The sequence below is a fragment of the Cebus imitator genome, unplaced genomic scaffold (genome assembly GCF_001604975.1).
Source record: "Cebus imitator isolate Cc_AM_T3 unplaced genomic scaffold, Cebus_imitator-1.0 Scaffold478, whole genome shotgun sequence".
Lineage (NCBI taxonomy): Eukaryota > Metazoa > Chordata > Mammalia > Primates > Cebidae > Cebus > Cebus imitator.
Window position 1 is genome coordinate 1,187,739 of NW_016107793.1, and position 12,244 is coordinate 1,199,982.

General features: G+C 38.6%; 1 protein-coding gene across 3 annotated transcripts in view; it reads left to right on the top strand.

Annotated features, from left to right (window-relative positions):
- LOC108292176 (histone-lysine N-methyltransferase, H3 lysine-36 specific) overlaps positions 1-12,244 on the top strand; it is a 68,802-nt gene that overhangs the window by 6,003 nt on the left and 50,555 nt on the right. For 2 of the 3 annotated variants that reach the window (XM_037732906.1, XM_017512910.2), the window contains 4 exons: positions 3,629-3,704; positions 6,606-6,724; positions 8,107-8,250; positions 11,435-11,558. In XM_037732906.1, the coding sequence (XP_037588834.1) occupies positions 3,629-3,704; positions 6,606-6,724; positions 8,107-8,250; positions 11,435-11,558 (463 nt within the window). Of the gene's footprint in view, positions 1-3,628; positions 3,705-6,605; positions 6,725-7,849; positions 8,006-8,106; positions 8,251-11,434; positions 11,559-12,244 lie in introns of those variants that run through there. The other variant, XM_037732907.1, reaches the window with a different exon arrangement.

The following is a 12,244-nucleotide window of genomic DNA, read 5'->3' on the forward strand; positions in this document are numbered from 1 at the left end:
GGAGCCTCACTCTTGTTGCCCAGGCTGGATTGCAGTGGTGCGATCTGGGCTCACTGCAACCTCTGCCTCCCAGGTTCAAGTGATTCTCCTGCCTCAGCCTTCTAGTAACTGGGATTACAGGTGCCCACCACCACTCCCAACTAATTTTTTTTCTTTGTTTTATAGTCATGTAACAGAATACTGCAGAGTGGGTAATTTATAAACAATAGAAGTTTATTTAGTTCATGTTTTTGGAGCCTGGGAAGTACTGGAAAGTCCAAGGTCTCAGGACCCACATCTGGCAAGGTCCTTCTTGCTTTGTCATCTCATGGCAGGAGGTGAACATGTGAGAGAGTATATTCTTGAGAGACAGTGAAGGGGGCTGAACTCTTTTTTTGAATCTGGACCCAACTTCTGCACTAATGGCATTAATCCATTTGTGAGGGCAGAACCCTGCTGACCTAATCATCCCTTAAAGGTTCCACTTCTCAGCACTTTTAGATTGGCATTAAGTTTCCAACACATGAACTTTAGGAGAGTTCAAACCCAATGGCAAACACATATTTTTATTTTTTTGATGTAATTCGGAATGGAATTGCTGGATCAATTTTAGATGTTTAAATCTTTTAAGAAATTGCCTTCCAATGTAAAAATAAAAAAGAAATTGCCAAACAGTACTCTGAAATGTTTGCACCAGCATTATATGAGAGTTTCGGCTTCTCCACTATTTTAAATTTAGCAATTCTGATAGACATGAAATGATATATAATTATGGTTTTTATTTTAGCTTCTTATATGCTTACTGACCATTCCTATATCTTTGTAAAGTGGCCGTTGAAGTATGTGTGTATTTTTGATTAGGTTATTTTTGTGGCTTTTTTTTTTTGGAGTGCTTTATGTATTTGGCTTATAAATCCTTTGTGAGCTATATCAGGTGTTAATATTTTTTCCCAGTGTGAGAGTTTCCTATTCATTTTCTTAGTATTTTCTTGAGATGAAAAATTTTAATGTATCAATTTCTTTTTCTTACATGATTAATACTTTTTGTGTTTTATTCAAGGAATTTAGTGTGATGGCTCAAGCTTATCATCCCAGGATTTAGGGGCAGGAGGATTGCTTAAGCTGAGGAGTTTGAGACCAGCCTGGGCAACAAAGGATTCCCTAGCTCTACAAAAAATAAAAAAAATAAAAATAAATAAAAAACAAAACCACACACAGACACACACACACACAAAAACAAACAAACAAACAAAAAACGGGTGTGGTGTTACGTGTCTGTGGTCCCAGCTACTCAGAAGGTTGAAGGGATAGGATGTCTTGAGCCCGAGGTCAAGGCTGCAGTGAGCTATGATTGTGCTATTGCAGTCCAGCCTGGGTGACAGAACAAGACCCTGTCTCTCTCTCTCTCTCTCTCTCTCTCTCTCTCTCTCTCTCTATATATATATATATATATATATATATATAAATTAATTAATTAATTGAAGAAATCTTTGTGTGCCCCATGGACACAAAGATGCTCTTCCTGTATTTTCTTTTACTAGCTTTTTGGTTATCCCTGATAGTTATTTATCCTTACCCTCTCTTGTATTCTCAGTATTTTAAAAATATTATTTATACTTAATAACTCTTTGTCACTGTTGAATTTTTACTATTTGGGAGTGGGTGTTGCCATTAAATTTGAGACTAGAGCAAGAGAAAATCAGAATTATTGGTTATGGCTAGCACCCAACTCTGGAGAAAAGTGATCTCTTATCTGTTTGGGAGTCTGTCCTGCCATCTGACCTGGTCTACTTCCTTGTGGAAGTCCTGGTTACTCTGAGGTATATTTTGTCATAATGCTAAAGCCATGATTCAGTTCCATTTTAGTTTACTAGGCATACCACCACCCTCTCTGCCAGTGGATTAATCAATAGGTTGAACAGAATGAGAGATGATCTGTTCTGGTAGTGCTTTAAGGGTACTCTGGCTTAATGTATATCCAGACTAGACTATATATACAAAGTTACTGGTATCTTAGTCACATCCCCTAAGAAGTTCTTTGGTCTTTTTCATTCTAAGCAGAACAGTTTGATTTTTATTCGTATTGTATGATTCGTGTATGTGTGTGTGCTGTTAATTTTTATTTTAATTTATAAAATTGATCAGAATAGATATGATAATATTTCCTGCATTATTCTCTGTAGTTTGGGGAGCATTGTAATTATTTTGTTCCATAGCTTTTGAGTACCTGTTAAACAATGAACAAATTTGTTACCTAAATACAATAATTGCTATTTTAAAAAAAATTATGGAAATGTGTTTTGAGGATTTGTCTAGGAGTCTCATTTTGTTGAATTGGATACCTAACATTTGCCCGTTCATATTACTTGACATGGTTAGACTTTTGATATATACTGAACATGAGGAGAATTGCATTCTTATGATTCAGTAATGTAAAATGAACATTCAGAAATTCACAGCTGTATTTTATCTTGTTTTAGTCTCAAACATTAGAAACTCTACAGTAAGAATGGCTTTTATTATACTGACTTTGTGACCACTAAATGTTGTTTTACCATTATGATGAAGAGTATTATCATTTTTGTAGGAAAAGATATTTGCTTGAGACGGAACTAATTAATACAAGTATTAGTATTGGGAATAAAATGTTTGGCTCTTGATTAGACTCCTGATGTTGAGTATTTGCCTTGCATTTTAATGTTGCTTTAAGGATTAATCTGAAGTCACTTTAAGTTGGAAAATCATTCAGTATTTCAGAACTGTTTAATTTACAGTTTACCAAGTACAGCTAGTGCTCGACTTACGACCACGATTGGTTCCGACAGACCGGTCGTAACATGATTTGGTCGTTAAGTTGAGTAGGCTATATGCACACGGAGATGGTAGTGCTGCCGGAAGCTGGTCCGCACTGTCGTACGCCCAGCTGGGCAACGTTTGCGCTGCCAGACATGGAGCAGTCGTGGCTGGCGATTGTGGTCGTAAAGTCGAATGGTCGTAAGTTGCATAGGTCGTAAGTCGATCAATACCTGTACACAAGTCTATGTCAAATCTAGTAGCTGTGAATGTAAGAATATAATTGTAGGAAGATAGATCATTTTTCCTTTTTGGTTTTTGTTTTGTTTTGTTTTTTTGAGACCGACTTTTGCTCTGTCACCCAGGCTGGAGTGCAGTGGTGCAACCTTGGTGCAATGCAACCTGTACCTTCTATGTTCAAGCAGTTCTCCTGCCTCAGCCTCCCAAGTAGCTGGAACTACAGGTGTGCACTACTGCATCTGGCTAATTTTTTTTTTTTTTTTNTTTTTTTGAGACAGTCTCATTCAGCCCAGGCTGGAATGCAGTGGCGCAATCTCAGCTTACTGCAACCTCCGCCTCCCAGGTTCAAGCGATTCTCCTGCTTCAGCCTCCAAAGTAGCTGGGATTACAAAGTATGTGGTGTTCACAGGGCTATTGGAGCATTTTAAAATCTGATTCCTTTCCCCCTGAAGCTTCTGTTCAACCCTTTACTGTGGTCATGTTGATTTTTTTAATTGCAAAAATAAGTCAATTCTATATCTGTGGCAGCCGACAATTCAGACTTTGGCATATAAGGTTAAGAGTTTATTATTTCATTCCTCTTTAAATAAACTGTGTTGTTTTCACTTATTTGTAGTGCTATGAAGCTGGTCACCTGGGGAGTGGCATAACTGAATCTTGTACCACATCTTATTCAAAAGATTTTGGTGGAGGTGAGTATTTTTGAGATTTAAAAAATGTAGTAGTAAGTTGGAAGTGCTTTGTCCATTAACCACAAAGATTGTTACATGTGTAAGCCAGACAAGTGAGGTACAAGTTTTAAAACTGGTTTGCCCAAAACGTGCTTCCTGAAACAGATAAAATATTCGTAAACTGAACATCTACTCTGCCAGGACTTTTAGTAGGAATGCTACCTGTAATCTGTCTAAAGCATTACAGAGAGTTAGGTTATTATCTATAGTATTCCTGTTTTATAGAAGAAATGTGAAGACAAACAAGGTAGCAAGGTCAGGGAACTAAATCCACACCTGACCAAATTCATTGCTATACTCCTGTCTTCTTATCCACCCCAGGTTTTCCTCCATGCCATTTCTTTCTTCCACTCTTCATTTATCTGCCAATGCCATTTATTGATTAGTGCATTTTTGAAATATTATTCCAGATTTGAGCACATTGCAGCAGATGTTGTCTGCTAGCAAAGAGTATCTTGGGAAGATTATGTTTCATGTGACCTATGATTATTAAATTTTGTAACAAGTAAATCTAGCAGTATGTTAGCTTAGTTTAGCCATGTGGCAATTACAATCCCGTAGGTTGGTAAATTTGCTTATATGATTTAAAAATGAGCTGCTTTGAAAATAATATCAGGCTGAGCATGGTGGCCCACAACTGCAATTCTAGTGCTTTGGGAGGCCAAGACAAGAGAATTACTTGAAGCCAGGTGTTCCATCCAGACCAGCCTGGACACTTAGTGAGACCCTGTCTCTATCTACAATTTTAAGAAAATTAGCTAGGCATGATGGTATATTTCTTTAGTCACAGCTACTTGGTAAGCTGATGTGGTAGGATCCCTTGAGCCCAAGATGTTGAGGCTACAGTGAGCTGTTGATCACACCATGCACTCTAGCCTAGGCAACAGTGAGAGATCATGTCTCTTAAAATATTAATAGTAATAATTATAATTTCAGCTCTTTTCCTGTACTTTTATATTTCATTTTTAAAATAAAACCTAAACCTACAGCATGAACTTTTTCCATTATAAATTTTGTGTAAGTGTGCCAGCTTGTGAGAAATTCTAACCTTTCTGTTGTGCTCATATGAACTCTTCTTTCTTTTTCTTTTTTGGATTTATATAAAGCTACAACTCTTCTTTCAGTGTTAGGCTGTGAACAGTTTTGGTAGCAGAGCTTCTCCAATTCAGTCAGTCAAAAAAGAGATTACTGAGCAGTCTTCCAAATTCCAGCTTTCATATTGATATCTAGCATAAATATCCTGTGAAATACCTCTTAGATTCCTCTTGGTGTTTATAAACACAGTTGAAATATATTTAATGGAAAGTGTAGGAGGGACTAGAAGAATATCTTTTGAGACAGTCTCGCTCTGTTGCCCAGGCTGGAATGCAGTGGCACGATCTCGACTCACTGCAGCCTCCACCTCCCAGGTTCAAGCGATTCTCCTGCCTCAGCCTCCTGAGTAGCTGGGACTACAGGTGTGTGCCATGACGCCCAGCTAATTTTTATATTTTTAGTAGAGACCAGGTTTCACCATGTTGGCCAGTATGGTCTCAAACTCCTGACCTTGTGATCCGCCTGCCTCGGCCTCCCAAAATACTGGGATTACAGGCGTGAGCCACTGCACCCAGCCTAGAATTTCTTTTTCTAAATACACCAAATGTGACCATGCCTTCATTTGATGTTGTTGGATGTTCAGGGATATGCTACCACTGCATGAATATCCTTTAAACCTCTGAATGTATTGGAGGATCTCTCCCTCAGCTTCTGTAAGCCAAATCTTACATATTTCAACTCTCTGTTTTTTTTTTTTTGAGATGGAGTCTTGCTCTGATGCCTAGGCTAGAGTACAATGGTAAGATCTCGGCTCACTGCAACCTCTGCCTCCTGAGTTGAAGCCATTCATGTGCCTCAGCCTCCCTAGTAGCTGGGATTACAGGTGCCTGCCACCACGCTCAGCTAATTTTTTGTATTTTGTGGTAGAGACAGTTTTGCCCTGTTGGCCAGACTGGTCTTGAACTCCTCATGTCAGGTAATCCACCCACCTTGCCTCCCAAAGTGCTGGGATTACAGGCGTGAGCTACTTACTGTGCCTGGCCTCAACTCTCCATCTTAATCCATTTTTCTTTTCTTTCTTTTTTTTGGTGGGGAGGGAGTTCTGCTCTTGCTACCCATGCTGTTGTGTGGTGGCACAATCTAGGCTCACTGCAACCTCCGCCTTCCGGTTTCAAGTGATCCTCCTGCCTCAGTCTCCCTAGTAGCTGGGATTACAGGCATGCACCACCATACCTGGCTAATTTTGTATTTTTAGTAGAGACGGAGTTTTACCATGTTGGTCAGGCTGTTCTTGAATTCCTGACCTCAGGTGATCTGCCAGCCTTCCAAAATGCTGGAATTATAGGTGTAAGCCACTGTGTCTGGCCTTTAATCCTTAAATCATATTGTGATATATATTACTGCCTCCAATCTTGAAGTCTAGGGAGTGGTATCTTTTCATGATTAGTAAAATGAAAAGGAAGGCACTTTACTTCCATCTATAGGATTTAATTCCTTTGAAGAACTACAACATTTGTCATTTCGGTCATGTAAATTAAAATTTCTGTAATAACCTATACACTTACTATTTAATCTATATGAGGCAGAAGTTAACATATGTTACTATTTAATCTATATGAGGCAGAAGTTAACATAAATGTAACATACATTTTCCAACTAGTTATGTCATCATGAGTTAGTCTCATTTCTTATTTCCTTCATTTTCCTAATCCACAAAGCTGGAGAATTAAATGAGTTTTAAAGTTGGTTATACTCTTAATAATAGGATAAGAGATTTTGGACATGTGTGTCATTAGCCAGCAGATAACACCTACTTTCCTGTCATAGGCACTACCAAGATATTTGACAAACCAAGGAAGCGAAAACGACAGAGGCATGCTGTAGCCAAGATGCAGTGTAAAAAAGTGAAAAATGATGACTCATCAAAAGAGATTTCAAGCTCAGAGGTATTACTCAGTTCCTGGTCTTTTTACCTTCTAAAGAGAAGCTACTTTTCACACCGGAGGCCACATCCCTCTTTCCCTTGAGTTTTCTTAAGAATGAAGAATAGTATTCTACTGAAATGGCTGATGGCCATGAGGAATCTTGGAGGAAAAGTAGAGCCTCATCTTAATAATAAGGCAAGGCACATATTGCAGCTGTCGATATGGCATTTTTAAAAGATCATCACATCCTATGCTGTAGGTGTCCAGTCAGGTATATAACTGTGTCATCATTAAGTAAACCTGTAAAACCAGAAAGCACAATACCACATCAGTATGATCTGAAGGAACTTAGATACTGCCCTATAAAAGTTGAGACTGGCTGGGTGCTGTGGCTTACGCCTGTAATCCCAGCACTTTGGGAAGGCAAGGCAGAAAGATCACTTGAGGTTGAGAGTTCAAGACTAGCCTGGCCAACATGGTGAAACCTTGTCTCTACCAAAAATACAGACATTAGCCTGGTGTGGTGGCATGCGCCTATAATTTCAGCTAATCAGGCAGAGGCACAAGAATCTCTTAAACAACCTTGAAGCAGAGGTTGGCAGTGAGCCGAGATCATGCCACTGTACTTCAGCCTGGGTGACAGAGTAAGACTGTTGTAAAAGAAAGAAGTTGAGACTGCTGGCTGGGTGCTGTGACTCATGCCACTCAGCTCTTTGGGAAGCAGAGATGAGAGGATCATTTGAGAACAGGAGTTTGAGGCCAACCTGAGAAATATAGTGAGACCTTGTCTCTATTTAAAAAAAAAAGTTGAGACTGCTGTGATTAGGGGGAAGATTTACTTGCTTATTTCTTGAGACCATCAGCTGCTTAATTTTAGGACAATGTTTATGAACATCAGCTTTCAGGAAACAAAAGATTTAAAACCATTTTCTTGCAAAGCATCAGTGCAATAATTGATATTGTCTCTGGGTTTCCAACTGAGGTTAAAAGAGAGAAGTCAGGTCAGCATCATATGTTATGATGCAGAATGCTTCTTTCCAGGACAGTTTGAACTGAATGCCCAAGAGGGGCATTATTTAGGAAACACTGATCTTGGAAGGACAAATAAGTAATCAAATAAACTTAAGAATGTTTTCTCTCCCTTAGTGAAACCTTAAAATGGAACAGCTCAGAAAGTTCCAGTGGAACAAACAGCCTCAGAGCAGTTAGTGGCAGGGCATGAGGCGCCCACTACCCGCCCAATCACAGCAGGGTTAGAACTAACATTGCATGCAGTCCGCCTGAGTGATTGACTGAACATCTGTAAGTGCTTAATGGCTAGACAAATAGCATCCCAGAGGGAGGGGGTCAAATGGAAGAGACATCAATAATACAGATGTGGGACATTATTTTTTCTCTGCAAGGGAGAACTAATGCTTCACAGGACGGCTGCAAGCCCCAAGGAGACTGTTGAGGAAGGTGTAGAACACGATCCTGGGATGCCTGCCTCTAAAAAAATGCAGGGTGAACGCGGTGGAGGAGCTGCACTCAAGGAGAATGTTTGTCAGGTAGAGAAATGTTTGCCCACTTGTGTTTTCATTGCATGTTCATCTTTAAATGGAAACCCATTCTGTCTCTTTATGATCACTTCTTGGTTAGAATAACAATGCTTTTGCATGATTTTATTGGAATCACTTTCGTAAGGATTTGACCCTTTTTTTTCTCCCCACAAAGAAAGAAACTTGGAGAAATAGTTTAGTGTTGGTGAACCACCTGCCCTTAAGGTCCGTGAAGGAATATATGCCGTGAGGCAAGTCTGAGATGGAATATGTGAATCTCTGGTTGCTTATTCAAATATAATTCTCCAGTACTTCTCATGGTGTCAGAGTGTTTGGGTTTTTAAGGAAATTTTCAAGGGTAATTTTAACTTTGAGACATTTTTCCTTTAATGTTGTGACTTTAGAAAGCCTATCACCTATATTGTTTTATTTAATAAGTATTTATACAGTACACTTCCTATGTATGAAGTATTGTTCCAAGCACTTTATAAATAATGCCTTCTTTAGTCATCCTAATAATCTCATGAGTTGAGTTCTGTGACTATCTCCATTTGGCAGATGAGGAAACTAAATTACAGAGAGGATAAATAACTTGCTTATATTAATGAGAGAAGCCTGGATTTAAACCTCGGCAGTCTGGATTTAGTCTTCCTCTCCTTTTTTTTAAACCTTTAAGTTCTGTTGTACTTGGTTGGTTTAGAGTCTTAACCATTCTGTTGGATTGCTGCTCTGTGAAATAGGGGACTCCATTGTTAAAGAACCTTTAAGTCTTTGTGAGTAGAGTCAATGACTATTTGAGTATTTTTTTTAATGGTCTTGATTTACCTATGTAATTCTTAAAATTTGGTATATAAAAACTTGAAGATAGGTGACTCGCAGCGTCTCATACCTAAATCCCAGTGCCCTTGGAAGCTGAGGCAGAAAAATTGCTTGAGGCCAGGAGTTCTAGACCAGCCTGGACAACACAGTTAGACCCCTGTTTCTATGTTAAAAAAAAAAAAAAAAAAAAAAAGGGTTTTTTTTGTTTGTTTTTTGTTTTTGATTAGCTGGCTGCAGTGGCTCACATCTGTAGCCCAACAGGTCAAGATTACAGACTTGTTTGTTAAATAAACAAAAAACTTGAGAATATTAGTCCTTTCTTTTTTGAATTGAAACCACAGGCCAAGCACAGCACTAATCTCAGCATTTTGGGAGGCTAAGGTGGGTGGATCATGTGAGCCCAGGAATTTGACACCAGCCTGGGGAACATGGTAAAACCCTTTCTCTGCCAAAAATACAAAACTTAGCCAGGCATGATGGTGCATGCCTGTAGTCCCCCCTACTTGGGAGGCTGAGGTCATTGGATCACCTGAAGCTGAGGAGGTAGAGACTGCAGTGAGCCATGGTCATGCCACTTGACTCCCACTTGACTGACAGAGTGAGACTCTATTTCAAAAATAATAAATAGTAATAGATAAATAAGTTGAGATCTCTAAAAAAATTAACTCAGAAACCAGAAAAATGTTATTATGGCCAATATAATTTCAAACCAGTTTCTTTGCCTATTACCTTCACTGTTAAATAAAGAGTTTTGATCATACTTAGACCAGATCCTAAACAATAGTGTTAATCCTCAAAAACAGTTATGCCCATTATTTACTTAGTGAGACAAGTCAGAATGTAAATACATTTTACAAAGATCATTTAATAAAAAGATTAAAGGTAAGGTGACCCTGTGGTCCTGGCTTGTCTGGATCAGTCTTTGTGCTGTCATAATTTATTAATAGCACTTCCTTTCACTCTCAAGTGTCCCAGTTTGAAAGATAAATTACATGTTATCCCAGTTGATGAATTAGTTTATAACATTTAGTTAATGTGAAAATTTTGTTTCTAATTCACATTGTAAGTAATGTTTTCCTATTTATGTGTTGAAGCTCAATATTTTTAACTGTATATAAAAACTTATGTTATTGATACTCTGAATATGCAAAGTACATTATATAATGGTATTTTTCAATTTTTACATGTGAATAGTAGATAATGAGGAGTCAGACATTTGAGGATAGCTCAGACTGTAGTTTGATAAAGTCCCTGGGGTCCCCTATCAATTCGAGGCTACCTCTCTAACCTTTCTCCCCAAAGCCCTTCTAGTCATTTGTTTGTTTAAGCTTTAATGCTGAAGTGATCAAGAACTATTCTGTTTCTATGAGTTCTTGAAGCTAGAACTTGCTTAGTCACCTTTCCCTTTGTTTGCTTTTCATAGTAGTATAGGGCTTTAGAAAATATTTGGGCTGGGTGCAGTGGCTCACACCTGTAATCCCAACACTTTGGGAGGCCGAGGTGGGTAGATCACAAGGTCAGGAGTTCGAGAACAGCCTGGCCAACATGGTGAAACCCTGTCTCTACTAGAAGTACGAAAAATTAGCCAGACATGGAGGCGTGCACCTGTAATCCCAGCTACTCGTGAGGCTGAGCAAGGAGAATCGCTTGAACCCAGGAGGTGGAGGTTGCGCTGAGCCGAGATCACGCCATTGCACTCCAACCTGGGCAACAAGAGTGAAACTCCATTTCAAATAAAATAAATAAATAAATAATAAATGAAATATTTGAAGCTTTTTTCTGCTAATCACCATGGGGATACAAGTCAGGGTGTTAGAGTTGTTAAAAAGTAATATTGGGAATTTGCAGAATTTTTAAATAAATCTTAAAAAGTTTTATAGTGACAGACACCCATTGTTATTTCCTAAGCCCCTGTCTTAAATGAGGCCCTATCTTAGCTGAGATTATTTCAGAAAAGTCAGCTCTCTGGGATGCTTCTAGATGTATCCTGAAGGACTGTTGAGACCTTGGTGGGAGCTCTTTTGGAACTTTATGGCTCAAGTCTAGCTAGCCAGTGTCTGTTGCTAGAACCATTCAATAGCCTTCTGGTTTGTGTCTATGTTCTTTTCTCACCTTTCTACTCTTGAACTTGTTTTCTATGTAGCAGTCAGAGTAATCTTTAAAAATGAATAATTGATTTTAGTCTTCCTTTTGTAAAGCTTTCCAACAGTACACCTTTGCAACTAGAATAAAATCTACAACTACAGGCTCTTGCCTCTTTCTCACCTCATTTTCTGCCAGTTTTAACCTTTGTTTACTATAATCCACTGACACTGGTTTTCCCCTTGATTCTCAAACATGGAAAAACAGATAGACGTTTTCTTTCTCTTAACAGAATTGTGAAAAACTGGGTGAGCTGCTGTTATGTGAGGCTCAGTGCTGTGGGGCTTTCCACCTGGAGTGCCTTGGATTGACTGAGATGCCAAGAGGAAAATTTATCTGCAATGAATGTCATACAGGTAAAGTAGATATAGACGGCTCTTCCTCCAAAGAAAGTTTGAATTTTAAGTTTTTTCAGGGAAGACATTTATTGGAGACCCTATATTGTGGCAACAGTGGGCTAGTTGTTATAGAAGTGGTACTATATGGGGTCACTGCTCTCAGAAAAGCTACCAAGTGAATAATAAATGGATAGCATAATATAGTGCCAAAAGCCTTGTGTTGGTGATACTTATAGAGTGTAGTATAAGCAAGGATGAGCTAATGCCGTAGAGGAAGATATCTGTGTTTAGCTTTAAGAGAGAGAGAAATTGGTGTCGGGAGGGGAAGGGCAGAAGGTCCAGTAGTGAAAGTGTATAAAACATTTGGGGAATATAGAATACAGGCCAATGTGTTTAGAGTTTAGAATATTTTAGTTAAGAGACATAGGCAGTAACTAAGAGGGCTTCTCAGTTACTGGTAATGTTTTATCTGTCTTAATCTGTATAGTAATTACCTGAGCATTTTACTTCATCAACTATACTCTTAGGACGTGTGTACTTAACTGTGTGTACATCATACATCAATAAAAAAGTCAAAAGATTATTTCAGAGCTATAATGCTTAGATTGGTTTAGAAAACAGGAATAGTCAGTTGAGACCAGCTGGTAAAGCACTTCATAAAGCTGTGCTAAGTTCAGTGTTTTTTTTTTTTTTTTTTTTTTTTT